General features: G+C 35.6%; 1 protein-coding gene across 1 annotated transcript in view; it reads left to right on the forward strand.

The window, feature by feature from the left end:
- LAMA2 (laminin subunit alpha 2) overlaps positions 1-13961 on the forward strand; it is a 525989-nt gene that overhangs the window by 344721 nt on the left and 167307 nt on the right. The window contains exons 22-28 of the mRNA XM_054569946.1: positions 707-843; positions 4955-5191; positions 6654-6797; positions 7485-7664; positions 7773-7961; positions 8045-8178; positions 11643-11760. Coding sequence (XP_054425921.1) covers positions 707-843; positions 4955-5191; positions 6654-6797; positions 7485-7664; positions 7773-7961; positions 8045-8178; positions 11643-11760 — 1139 coding nt within the window. The remainder of the gene's footprint in view (positions 1-706; positions 844-4954; positions 5192-6653; positions 6798-7484; positions 7665-7772; positions 7962-8044; positions 8179-11642; positions 11761-13961) is intronic.

A 13961-nucleotide genomic window follows, 5' to 3' on the forward strand; every position in this document is an offset into this window, starting at 1 on the left:
TAAGCAGCATAGAGTCCTTGTCTTGGATGGCTTTGAAGATCTCAATCTTGCTTTCGCATTCTCTGTGACAGCGCACAGGTCGGGTGAATTTGCACTCTTTATATATTGCATCATAGCATAGGAAATTCAAAATATATTGAAAAGAAATAAGGCATAGTAAATAAAACTCAAAAACATCTATCTACCTATCTATAAATACATATTTATATATGTCATGGTATATATACATGTGTACATTTATCCACCAATAAATGTGCATTATATATTTATATATGTCATGATATACTGAATTTAGGAAGCCTATTAAGCTTATTTGTTTTTATTGCAAATCAGAATCATCAGCAGGATGGGATTATTAATCTATACAGTGTAGAAAAATAATCATGAATTAAATATAGAAACAAGATTCTGACCTATATATAGTATCTAGATATCAGGTAATACAGTTAACATGGAATCTGGCACTCTAGTTCTTGTTTCTTTAAGCTTCAAATAATGAAAAGTTAAAAATGCTTTACTTTTTGAAATTATTAAGTGAATTATAGCATATGCATGTTGAACAACTCTGTGAAGTACACTGTGCTATGATATAAAAGATGAGTTTTTATTTTCAAGGATCCTTAGCTATAGTGTGGAAAATATAACAACACAAATCATGTTTTTCTATCAAATTTTTACTTTTTTATTCCCTTGTTCACCTGTGAAGCTTGTAACTGTTCTCATCTGGGTAATAATTGTGACCCAAATACTGGCCGATGCATTTGCCCTCCCAATACCATTGGAGATCAGTGTTCTAAATGTGCACCTAATACCTGGGGCCACAGCATTGTCTCTGGTTGTAAGGTGAGTGAATAACTTTATTTCATCTGATAATGTTTCTTAAAGATTTTTATGTTGGTAGAGCTCTATAGTTGGGCATTTCGAAATCCAATATAATATTACAAAACACTGTGGAACTATCACACTAGAGTGATTGCAGCTATTGATCAATATCTAACATTGATTTACTTGTGGGAAAGATAATAAATTAAGTACACATTTATGTCACCTCATTCATGATACCTACCAAAGAAAGGGGGAAAAAACTCTGTAATAAAGTGAAAATAGCTACAGTCTCATACTTATGCACAATGAAATGTATCTGCAAAGTGCAAAGTACAAGCAAATCAAGAACTAATTAAAGGAATTTGCCAAAAAAATCTATACGAATTATCCTCAAATTATGGTGAGGTTTCAGTTTGTAGTAAATAGTTGAGAAGTTCTGAAGAGTCATATTAACAACGTTTCACTTAGAAAAATTCTCAGTTGTTTCCATCGATTGACCTTAGAAAGTTTCATGATTACACTCACAGTTAGAGAAATATATTCAGCATCAGGGTGGAAGTAATTATCAAGTTCGAAGTTTCATAGAGGTACATTTTTGGAAACAAAACAAAAATTGCTCAAGAATTCCAAAATTTTAGATGAGTGTGAACAATGCTACATAGGCCTATGACTGACTTTTTGCATTTTCCATTTTAAATCCAACTATCTGTCTCATTGCTAGATTCATAGATAAGCCATAAGGAAACTTAGGAGGATTTCATTTTAGCTACAAAATCCGATTATGTGGCCAAACTCTAATGAAACTCCTGAAATTGTAGCAGATATCTAATGTTCAAGAGATAAATCAGGATAAAATATAGACCAAGTTTCTTTAAAGTAATATGTTTGATACCATTATGTAGTGATCATTGAACAAACATTATGTGGTTTGAAGTTGAAGTGTTTTGATTACTTTGAAGCACTATTAAAAATCTCAATTTCTGAATAGATACCTCATCATTATGATCAACTAAAAAATTCATAGAGCCCTCACAAATATTTAGAAGCATGTATTCTCCTATTTTAAAAACTTGGACAACTATAATCTAAATCTACAGTGCTTTAAGTTCATTGCTTTCCTCTCTTTGTGTCATGGATAATTTCTCTGTGCTGAGGTGTGAGCACACACATCATTTGAGCTTTTATTAAAGTAGAATAGAAAGCCTGCCATCTTTTGCTAGCAGGGGAATAGTGCATAAATCCTCTGTTGCTAAACAAACATTACATCTAATTATGATTTAAGTTTGATGTCAACTACAGTGCTATCTAAACATATGGTTAATGATTTCATTTAGCCTTTCCTAGAACTTGCTGGATATACTTCCTGCTTTGGAAAGGTCCCAATGTTTATTGGTACTGCCAATTAGTCTTTAAGAATTATACAATAAGTTAGGTAGCAGACATTTTACATTTTAGTTAAATCACAAGGATGTCTCATAAGACATTTTAAAAATTTATTGCATTATTATAGTTCCCATCCATATCTAATTTTCCATTTCTGATTATAGCCCATTTTGGTTGAGTCAAGGAAAAAGCTATTTAAGTAAATAAGCCAATCATACTTACTTTGAAATCTCAGTCTACACCTGATGTTCTATAAGGATGAGTTACTTGGAGTGATGACAGCGAGTTATTCAATGTCTTGGAAACTGTGTTCATGTTTGTAAAATAATAAATAAATCACATTTTGGTTCTAAAATAACTTTTAGTAACATCCCCTATCCAGCAATTTTTACTGGATAGCAATGAAGACGCAAAAAACACTTAATCATAGAGATATCCAAAATAAGGCCCGGCAATTATTTTTATATCAGAATCTGGGAAAATATTTCACAAAGCTTTTGGACAGGAAACAGATGATATATGGGAAGCTGGTATTGTACATCATATTCTAGAAAGAGTAGTCCCATAAGTAAATTCTTCTTGGCAGGAGCAGAAGAAGGAACATCCACAGTCGTGGTGGATGTAAGAATTAAGCTGAGCAATGAACGTGCGAGAAATACAAAGTGAGGTCCAGCCAGGATTAGATCTAAAAATTTTGCAAGTTGCTATGCACGTGAGTCTGCCACAGAGCTATAGATCTGAGAAGACTGGCAGTGCAGCACCAGGACGAGTCAGGTGACAGACTAAGTATAAACACTGTATGGCGACAAACTCAGACACAGAGAGCCAGAGTACCAAGGCAGGACCCGCTTGGGAGAAAAACCGCACCAATTATTTAAACAGGGAAAGAAAAATACAAAGACTTATTAACTAGTAAAAAGCAGTTCCTTAAAAGTTACTAAAGTTGCAGGTACAAGAAAACAGCTACCAGTTCTAGGCTTCTGGAGGGTGAACCATAAAGAAATCAAGGGCTAAGAGAGGCCATACACTTCCTTGTCCCCAACCCCAGCAAGGCAGAGATTCAGACCTATTTAAAGAGAGGGTGGCTACCACAGGACCACGCAGCCTGCCTGTGGTAAAACAAACAACAACAGAACACGTGGCAGAGTTTGTGTGTGGGTGCTAGTCTGCAGAAGCTGCGTACCATTTCTGAGGGCTATGGGAATGGCTTAGAAGCAGCCTGTCACAGAGCTATGAGCAAAACGAAGCTCCTCAGGGTCTTAGGGGCACAGTTGGAATCATTCCGAACTTCTGGGCTCTCAAGCTAAGTAATAAAATAATGATAACGATTATAGTAATGAAGACAGAACCCAGTACAGGAGTGTCTTCCCACCAGCTTTTTTGGTCTCTACAGCGCCCTCTGTTGATGAAGCTTAACGTTCAGCTACCTGACCATGGAGAAATGTCTATAGGTTCTAACCTCTGTTACCACAAAACCGGGCAAGGAAGAGTCAATTTAAAGCTCTGAGACAGTAGATTGATCATTGGCACAGCTGGTCTCTGAAAATCACTTATTTATTCCAAGATTCTAAATGACATTTTAGACATATGCTTGGAACTCCTATTACCTTGCACTTTGATAAACTTTGTAAATCAAGAGCAGAAAAATTTTAAAGAATATAAGAAAAACAGACACATGGATGAGGAGAAATCAAAGAAGAGAGGAAATAAATCCTTGAAAAGAATCTAAACGTTCAGTAGTGTCATTAAAATAAGCATTGGTGGTATATACATACAATAGAATTCTCACTGTGTAAAATGGGAACTATAAAATTGAGAACAAATTTGAGAGGAAAATAAGTAAATAACTCCTGAAGACATGAGGGTGGTATAGATTTGAGAGACAGACAAAAGTAGTGAAGAATTAAAAGGGATCCTGAAGAACAAAACTGGTAAATTAGAACAAAAGTAAATATCAAACATAAATCTGAAGAAATAAAACTGAATCCAGGAACAGTTTTGTTCTCAAACAGAAAAAACTCATCATGTCCCAGTAAATTAATTAAAAGAACCTCAAAATTTAAAAAATTCTAGCAAAATTCTGAATTACACAAATAAAGATTATATATATATATATATATATATATATATATATGTATGTATTTACCAGCAAAGCACCTCAAATCAGGCTTGTCTGAAAAACGAAATGCCAAAAACAACACCCTAGACATCTCTTCTCTAAATTCTCCCTGGCTTCCCACATCTAGTTTGGTGCTTCTTATATGTTCTCATAGCATTTTTGCATTTCCCCCTATTACATAATGTTATTCCATTATGTTCTATTTACATATATACTTGTCTCCCTCCATTAAACTGTAAGGTATGTCTCTGTACAACTTAAGTGCTATAAAAATGAGACGAAAAAGTAAAATGACTTTGTCTAAAGTTCAACCTTTGAAACAAATTAGGTATGAGAAAACTCATACCTAATTCCTCCTTGCCACAAAAAGGTAGAGAAAGCACATTTTCTTTCTTATTCAATAGTGTGATGGTTTCTGGACACTCATATATTTTAGGAAATGCAGGAAGCAATTTTAGTGTTATGTTCACTGATGTTTCTCAAGCAACTAAACTGGAGCAGTCCAAAGAATATAATAGACATGTGATTAATATGTGTTTAATGGGAGCATAGAAACCTCAGAATTAAAACGTTAAGCTATTTTCCAGGAAATGGTGTTAATGGTTGCTGTTTTGGCTTCCTCCGTAGACTTGTAACTGCAGCACGGTGGGATCCTTGGATTTCCAGTGCAACATAAACACAGGCCAGTGCAACTGTCATCCAAAATTCTCCGGTGCAAAATGTACAGAGTGCAGGCGAGGTCACTGGAACTACCCTCACTGTGCTCCCTGTGACTGCTTCCTGCCCGGGACTGATGAGGCGACCTGTGATTCAGAAACTAAAAAGTGCTCCTGTATCGATCGGACGGGGCAATGCACTTGTAAGGTATATGCCACCAAAGTACATTAAGGAAAAGCTCATCTCAATGCTATTTTCATAGCTCAGTATTAACTTCATCCAGTGTTCATTATTCCTGCCTCATTGGGCTAAACAAACCGAAAAACAAAAACTCATTGACAGACACAGAGATTTTATTGATGTATGTTCATTGTCACAGTGATAAGCACTGAAAGAAGGGAAGGGCCATCAAGGAACATGTTTAAAGGACACATGGACAAAGCCAAATGTGGGTAGGATTGAGGGTGGGAGGTGGGGGAGGGTGGGGTGGAGGAAAATGGAGACAACTGAACTTGAACAACAATAAAAATAAATAAGTAAATAAAGAGATAAATAAATAAATGTTTTTTAACTTAAGGCTAATTTCTCTTTCTAGTTGGAAGATGCGACATATTTTTAATAATATATTTTTCTTTACGTATCTACTTTGCTTAAACGAGAATAATCTGAGAGGGAGAAAAAACATTTTAAGCATCATCAGAGAAAATCAGAGCTAAATAATAAGACTTATTAAAAAAAAATTTCTCCTCAAATTAATCTGCAATCACTGTACACTGAAAAATGTATTTGCTGTTGTGGAAGTTCTGTAAAATTTTATCACATATAAATACTGACATTACAAACAGTGACTATGTGGAAATTTCAGCCCTCATTAATATTGTTAAACGATGTAGAAAAACAGCCAATTAAAAAGGATGAGAGAGATTTTTCCCCCCGTCTTAGATATATCTGAAAAATCAATTTCAAGGTAAGTGCAATTAAGACTGAGTTACATGTATCTTTTCAAAAAAAGTCAATATGGAGAGGGACAGAGAAACAGAGGATGAAATCCAGGGAGTGATTCTTAAAATAATCTTGAGAATTTAAGAAAAGGCAGCACCTGCCATTCAGGGCCCTAAAACAAAACCCCAAACACAATGCTGCATTGTTACATATTTTAATTATGGCTGCACATTATATTTATTTATTTTTTAATTTAATCTTTATTGTATTTGCCCATTACCATTTATATTTAATACACATTATGTGATTATATGTACATTACATAATAATAATTTTATAAATCTACATTTTAATATCCTGTCTCTTTTTTACAACTGGCTTTTGTATCACACCGTTGTCTAGGAATCGATGTTTTTGTTTTGCATTTTAAATTCTCATGACTTTTTCTTATTGTTCACAGGAGAATGGTAGAAAATGTGCTGCTTAGACTTAAAAAAATATATACGATATGTTTGATAATGTACTTAGGTATAAATAAGGCATTTTTTAGAGTCATGAAATCTCATTAAGGTTATCTACATGTACCATTTACATGACATGGGTACGATACTCAGTGATCTTTTTTGTTTTTTTTCCACTTTTAAAAAGCGTGCTCCTATTATTCTCAAGTTTATCCCCCTCATAACTTCAGTGTTATGAACACTGAGGAACTCTCATCTTTCTTCAGGCGAATGTGGAAGGTGTGCACTGTGACGGGTGCCGGTCTGGCAAATTCGGACTTGATGCCCAAAACCCGCTTGGCTGCAGCAGCTGCTATTGCTTTGGCGCTACTACTCAGTGCTCTGAAGCGAAAGGACTGATCCGCACGCGGGTGAGTGAGGACCTGCTGAGCCATGTAATGGTATAATGTTAGCCCTGCTGGCGTCCTTTAGCCAGGCACTGAGGGGTAGGAAGACATGGCAAAACATTTAAGCAACCTTTTCCCCTGTGCACATATCGAAACGGTAAAAGGGACCATGTGCCTTTAGAGGGTTGCAGTAAATTCCTTTTTTAATTTTCCTTAAGCATAGTTCATTTACTGTTGATAAAGAAATAGATGCCAAGGGAAGAGGGGAAACGTTGCAAGGAAACATGTTTGGGGATTGGAAGAAGCTGTATTTTGAAGAGTGCAGACACCGGATCATGAATGCTGATCTGTGCTAACACAGTCATGAACACCAGGCTCCGTGCACATTTATTCCAACCAGTGTTAGAAAATCGTAGATTTTTAGGGTGAAAACAAGTACATTTTCCTTTAACTCTTTCTACTTTTAAATGCTACTTTTTGTGAATGTTAAAGGCTCCGGTGTTCACAGGTGTTGTGATTTTTTTCTGTGCCAGCAAGTCAGAAAGATAGATTCCCATGCCTTGCTTGCTCACTAGGCACTGGTTCTGCTTCTGGGGAAAACTCATCAGAATGGGGATGGCACTGAAGGTAGACAAGCAGTCCTAACTTGGTTTTGAAGGGGCGCCCAGAAGACTGGAACTCAGCCTCGTGCTGTGATCTGATCTCTTGCAGGTGACTCTGAAGCCTGAGCAGACCATTCTGCCCCTGGTGGATGAGGCCCTGCAGCACACAACTACCAAAGGCATTGACTTTCAAGATCCAGAGATTGTTGCCCACATGGATCGGGTGAGACAAGATCTCCGTTTGGAACCTTTTTATTGGAAACTTCCAGAGCAATTTGAAGGAAAAAAGGTAAGGACAAGAGTATTGACGTCACATGAGAACAGAGCCACATATGTTTTTGGAATCACTCCATGTGGAGATTTATCTAACTCATCGCTCCGCCTTTTATTTTGTCAGTTGATGGCCTATGGTGGAAAACTCAAGTATACCATCTATTTTGAGGCGCGAGAAGAGACAGGTTTCTTTACATATAATCCTCAAGTTATCATTCGAGGTGGGACTCCAGCCCGTGCTAGGGTTATCGTCAGGCATATGGCTGCTCCCCTGATTGGCCAACTGACAAGGCATGAAATTGAAATGACAGAGGTAAGGTCTCTAGTTGTTTGGTGCAAGGATGTCAGTGGTTTTACATTCAGTTTTATCAAAGTAGTTTACTTTCTTGTTAACAGAAAGAGTGGAAATATTATGGTGATGATCCTCGAGTCAGTAGAACTGTGAGCCGTGAAGACTTCTTGGATGTCCTCTATGATATCCATTATATTCTTATCAAGGCTACATACGGAAATGTGATGAGACAAAGCAGGTAAACCATAACAGAAAATACCCAAGTTAAGTTCTTATTCTAGAGGCTATTGCGAAAATCAGTAAGATGTCAGGCAAGAAAAATTTAGAAGTGTTTGGTTTGGGAGTGTGTTGAGAGAAGACAAGTCAGAGATGGCTTCCAGGTCACCTGGTGGAAGTTACTGCCATTCCCCCCAAAAAGGAAAATAGGTTGAGAGGTAAGTTTAAAAGGAAAAAAAATGATAAACTGACCTTTGACATAGTGAGTTTTAGATGCCAGTCAGGAATTCAAGAGATGATGTCCAGTAGGGTAGAGATAATTAGCTGCTGTGCTATACATAGGCTCAGGTTAGCTGAGAAAATAGCCTCCTTAAATTCTCAGGGCCACCAGGCAGAAAGAAGTTGGCCCCAACTCTTTCATCCATGTGCATTCTCCTCTGTTCACCCCAGTGCACCATACAGTGTCATTTTCCCTGTGCATCACAATGTGAAAAGACTGGGAATCACACCAAACAGAAAAAAAGCACAGAAGAACAACAAAAATAAATGCTGGAAGCCAAAGGATGTGAACACTATAAGGGACGATAATGTTTTCATATGACTCAAAAGGTCAATTAAAATGCGACTTTCTGACACTGCCACTTAGGATCACACTGGTGACATTCTCACTATCAGTTGTAGTGCAGTTTTGGGGGGAGAAATAGCCTGAAAGTTTGGAGGGATAAGTGGGACACATTGAACCTAATATTGTGAGTATAGACTAGTATTTTCCATGAACATAATTGTAAAAGGGAGGAATGAAATAATACCAAAGTTCAAGGGTCAATTGTTTAATCTGAAAGAGGAATAAATGTGTATACATACCACCAGGAAAGAAATTAATAGCAAGGAATGCATTTAAAAAGTATGGAATAAGGAGAGGACAAATAATGGAGACACCATGAGACTTCAACATCATGAGCATGTGTAGTCATGTTCCTTGAGTGGAAGGGGCAACTTATCCAATAAGATAAAATGAGGAGTCACACAGAGGTTTTATATGGTGGAGGCAGGAAGTTGAGTTTATATGCATAATCTCAATTTCTTTGTCATGTCTTGTAAGAATATGAAATCGATAGATACTTGAAAGTAGTCTTGTATAATAAATTTGTAGACCAGTCCAGGGAAAGAAAACAAAACATTATGAAACCTCTCATGGCAAACCAATGAATATAAAAATGCCATATTTCCAATGTTTACGCTGTGCTAACCATATAACAGAAATCCTTTGCTTTCATGCAGAAGATCCATATTGCTTTTCTGATTATACCGAAAGTAAAAGGATAAATCAAAGGCCAATATTCACTTTCAAATCTGTATTCCTTTGGTTTTCCTTTCATATTTCTCTCTTCTAACAAGAGATTATTTTATGCGAAATAATATAAAAGCATGTACCAAAATATAGTCGGCTATCTTGTTAATTAATTTAAATATCAAATAAATGTAAATCAGGTGGTAGAAGCCAAAGCAGGTTTGCATGTCATAGAAAATAGCAAATAACTTTGTGAGTGTGCAAATATATTAATCTGCAAATTGTTCAGAGCTGCAGTGTTTGGTAGTACACAGAACCTTTGTTAGTGGAACTGATAGAAACAATGTTGTCATGCATTTTTCATTTTATTTTCTTTGGCTCTCATACACAGATTTTGTCTTCCTATATTGTGAGCTTGTCTTTTTTCCTTATAAGCCCCTTTCCCGTATGACCTTATTTCACATTCCTCACTAAATAATATCTTTTGGCTTAAGAGATCACTTTTTTGAAACTTCAGAATAACTAAAGATTTCACTTTTCTTCTAGGCTCAATAAAAACTAGAGTCATCATCTGGCAACAATAAGGACAAGTAAAGCAATAGATCAGCACTTGATTTTGGAGGACTGTGAAATTCTGACAAAGTTAAAAAATAAGTTTAAGGCTTCCCCTTGGAAGTAGTTAAGACATAACCCTGCACATTTATTCAGTCACAAATTTAAGTAGTCTCAGAAGCAGAAAGTGTAAGAATTAGTACACATGTGGTTTGAGATTTAGATTTTATACATATTGTCAATGCTGAATTTTTTTCTCTTTGCTTTTGTCTTCTCTTACATGTATTTGACGGATATAGCAACCTTGTATTTCTGTTTTAATTTGAATAAAACCTTGAATTTAGGCAGATCCCTGATTCAGAAAAAAACAGCTGCTCTCTAATATTCTGAGAAAAAAGCAATGTATTGTAGAAATATCTTTTGTTGACACCATCCAAGTTTCACTTGGTTTTTTAAATGCTCACAAGTCTGTTATGTGCAAGCATGTGCAAGGACAGGAAAGACTAATCCAGTAAATATGCAGGTTATAAAACACCATGAGATGCCAGTGGGGCTGACTTGTCAACAAACACCAAGCTACCTTTTTATCCCCACAGAGAACCCAGAGGAATGTAAAAGTAGAGCTTTTCTTATAGGAGGAGAATAGTTCGTTTACAGGTCACAACTGCTGTGCGTCCTTCAAGGAGGAAAAAGTGAAATCTGAATTTCAACTGAATGTGTGCTTCATAAAAGCTGGCTGATCTTCAGAGTTCAGATTACAATGCTAGTGAAGTCAAAATGGGCATTCATAATTTAGTGTCAATAAAACTTATTTATGCCTGTTATAAAGTTTATGAGTCAAGCTCCTTAAGCCACCAGAGGTGCCTTTTATTGAAGCAAAACTATTCATTGTCTCATTTAGATGTTTATTTGCAGAACATTTCATGTTATTAGTTAGTCATGAAATAGTCTGAGTTTATGAACTGTATATATTTTTATGCATAATTTCAAATTAATGAAAGGGGTATCAACGTTTTCACTGAGAATTTTTTTCAGTTACAAGGACCTTTCCACCAATAGAGAACATGAGTTAAGTTACTTGAAGAATGTGTTTAATGAAGTTAACAAAATACTAATTTGAAAATATTTTATCATCAGAAAAAAGATCAATGTTATTCAATTATGCTCATTGTTTTCTAAAGTTTTAGAAAGAACATTCAGAAACTCAAGAGAAAGAAATCAGAGTTCATTGTAAATTAAAAGCCATTTCACTAGTGTATGTTGGTGGTATTCTAATGTGGAATGGCCATGGGTTGTCTGCTTGAAATAATGTGACTGTCTGATCAATTGACCATGTCTACCTGAAGCCGCTCCCATTTTAAAAGTTGGGGAGGGGAATCTTTATAGTAACCTCTCAACAGGACATCAGGCATCTAATTTAACTAAACTCCTTGTGATTTATGTAAATATTTTGAAAATGTATAATCTCAACCTTTGAGGAAGCAAAGGTGCAAGAATAAAATGGGGCATCTAAGTGCCTAAATTTTAGGCAACTTCATAGCAATAGAATGACAGAAACCTGAGAGCACTCTTGTTGTAGGATTGACTGCTAGGTGATCTTAACTTACTGCATGGTAATCTAACTATATGCTTGTTGTGCCCAGCATTTCTGAAATCTCAATGGAGGTAGCTGAACAAGGACAGGTAACAGCAATGACTCCTGCAGCTCACCTGATCGAAAAATGTGATTGTCCTCCAGGTTATTCTGGTTTGTCCTGTGAGGTAAGCTGGTCCATACTTACCTCCTTAAACCCAACTCTCTTACCTCACCAAATAGAAATACTCTCAGAGCTACCATTGCTACAATCAGTTTTACTTTCGTGCATACTCTTCTTCTATTTGATTTGATCTTCCACTCACACTATGAGACACGGTAAGAAGAGGATGATGCCTGTTCTTACCTAGAAGTAGGAATCACATCTGAAGGGACATATTTTATAAACATTAAAAATCTGTACAAATATGGAGCAGTCAGAAAATAATGTATTCATAAGGTCCATTTATTACATCTGATTTATTTTCTTGGCATCTCTTCTGACCAGAGACATTGAAACTGCATTAGTTTTGTTACTAATGGAATAAGTAGTTGTCAATCCATGTATTGATATATTTATAAATAATTTTATACATCCTCTTCTGTAAATAGGATTTGAGATGTGTGATGCCACCAGGTTAAAAATGAAGTGCAACTTAAAAATGATAAATATAAATCTCTTGAGAGGTAGCATGGTATAATGAAAAGAAAATGCAAGTTGTCGTTGGTGAGTCCTACCTAGCTATGCCCCTTGGACAGGGCATTTACTCCTCTGTTTCCAAACCCCTCTCTTTGTTTACCTGTACAATCATCGTGAGGATTAATTTAAATGAAAATATATATGTGAGAGCCCCATTGTCAACTGAAGTGTCATTCAACTTAGTAACCTAATATATGGATTCTAGGTTTTTCAGAGGACAATTCCCTAAGAATAACCACAAATTTCTTGTGAAACATCCCAGGAATAATGTTATGGCTTTGGTTGTCACTGTTCTGAAAAGAAATATTCATTTGAATGTGTCCATTTGGTCCAATAACATCAAATAATCCATCTCATTATTAAATCAGAACTCCTACATACATATGTGTGTGTGCGTATAAATAAATATATATATATTTGTGTGCACACCAGTAAGAACATAGATTGCGATTATATACACAATCCACCCAAATACACATATGCACATAGTGTGTATGGGAAAAAAGAGATAGTATGGCACATATAAAATATGCTATGTTTCCAATGAGCACAAGAGGTTTAAAGGTAGAAGACAGAAAGAACTTGAGATTTTCCTAGAAAAGAAGTGAATTTATTTTTCTTATCCTAAGAAGTATTAGGCTATACTTCTGACTCACTGTGTAATCTTAGTCAGTTCCTTAATTACCGTAGGCCTTAGTTGTTATATAGTCACCCAATTTAAAAAATTAGTGATCAGCCTTTGGAGTTCTAAAATTTTCTGATTCTGCAATATTTTACTATTCAGGAAGTAGTCAAGATTGACTTGTAAATATCTTGAAGAGAAAGTTACTACAGATATATATTTTTTTCTGCATTTATTTAAATAATACTCTTTCACTTATGAACAAAAATGTTAGTGGGACAGCAAATTATATTAATATAGTCTACCTTCATTCCATATTTTAAATGTTAAAAACTGTCCTTATTGTGATCAGTAGGTTTTATAAATAGCATGTTCTAACATGCTTTCCCATTAAGCTTAGTAATTTTCTTTTACATGAAAATATAAACTAGCATAAATGAAGCAAATGATAAATGAAGAAAATCAAGAAAAATTAGGAATACATGCAAACTATCATTGGCATTGGTAGCTCACCTATTCCTTGTGTGCTTCATTCACTTGGGCTCCTATTTACAGACAACACTTGCAGTAATGTCTTAGTGGGGAGGTTATGAAGATAAAGGCCCATCTCTCATAATAAGGTACCGGAGGTCTCCTCCACAACCCATTGCTTCTAATCCATTATATATCTTATTTATAATTCATCTTGATTCAAAAATGTAATTACCCAGGCATAAAATCTAATCATCAAAGCAAAAGCTAAGGACAGTTTGGAAATAACACATCCCATTCCAGTAACATATGCTTTGGGTCATCAATACACAAAGCAATTCCTTTACCACATTTTCACCAATTGTATGGTATTCTAGAGATGCCTGCTATTACAAGCTATTCATTTCAATGTTTTTACCCAAGATAAGATACAAACAAACAAAATCGAGTGTTACCACTGGAAATATAACCATTTGGGAAGACATTTAGCCTTTGTCTGTTACCTGTAGTGTTACAATATTACAGCCCTATTCATTGAAAATGTTAGTTCTAGAAATGCCTCCTTATTATAATTTATGACTTGAAGCAGAGACCAT

This window comes from Pteronotus mesoamericanus, unplaced genomic scaffold (genome assembly GCF_021234165.1).
Source record: "Pteronotus mesoamericanus isolate MK-2021 breed Mesoamerican mustached bat unplaced genomic scaffold, CSHL_Meso_final contig_20, whole genome shotgun sequence".
In the NCBI taxonomy this organism is placed as follows: Eukaryota; Metazoa; Chordata; class Mammalia; order Chiroptera; family Mormoopidae; genus Pteronotus; species Pteronotus mesoamericanus.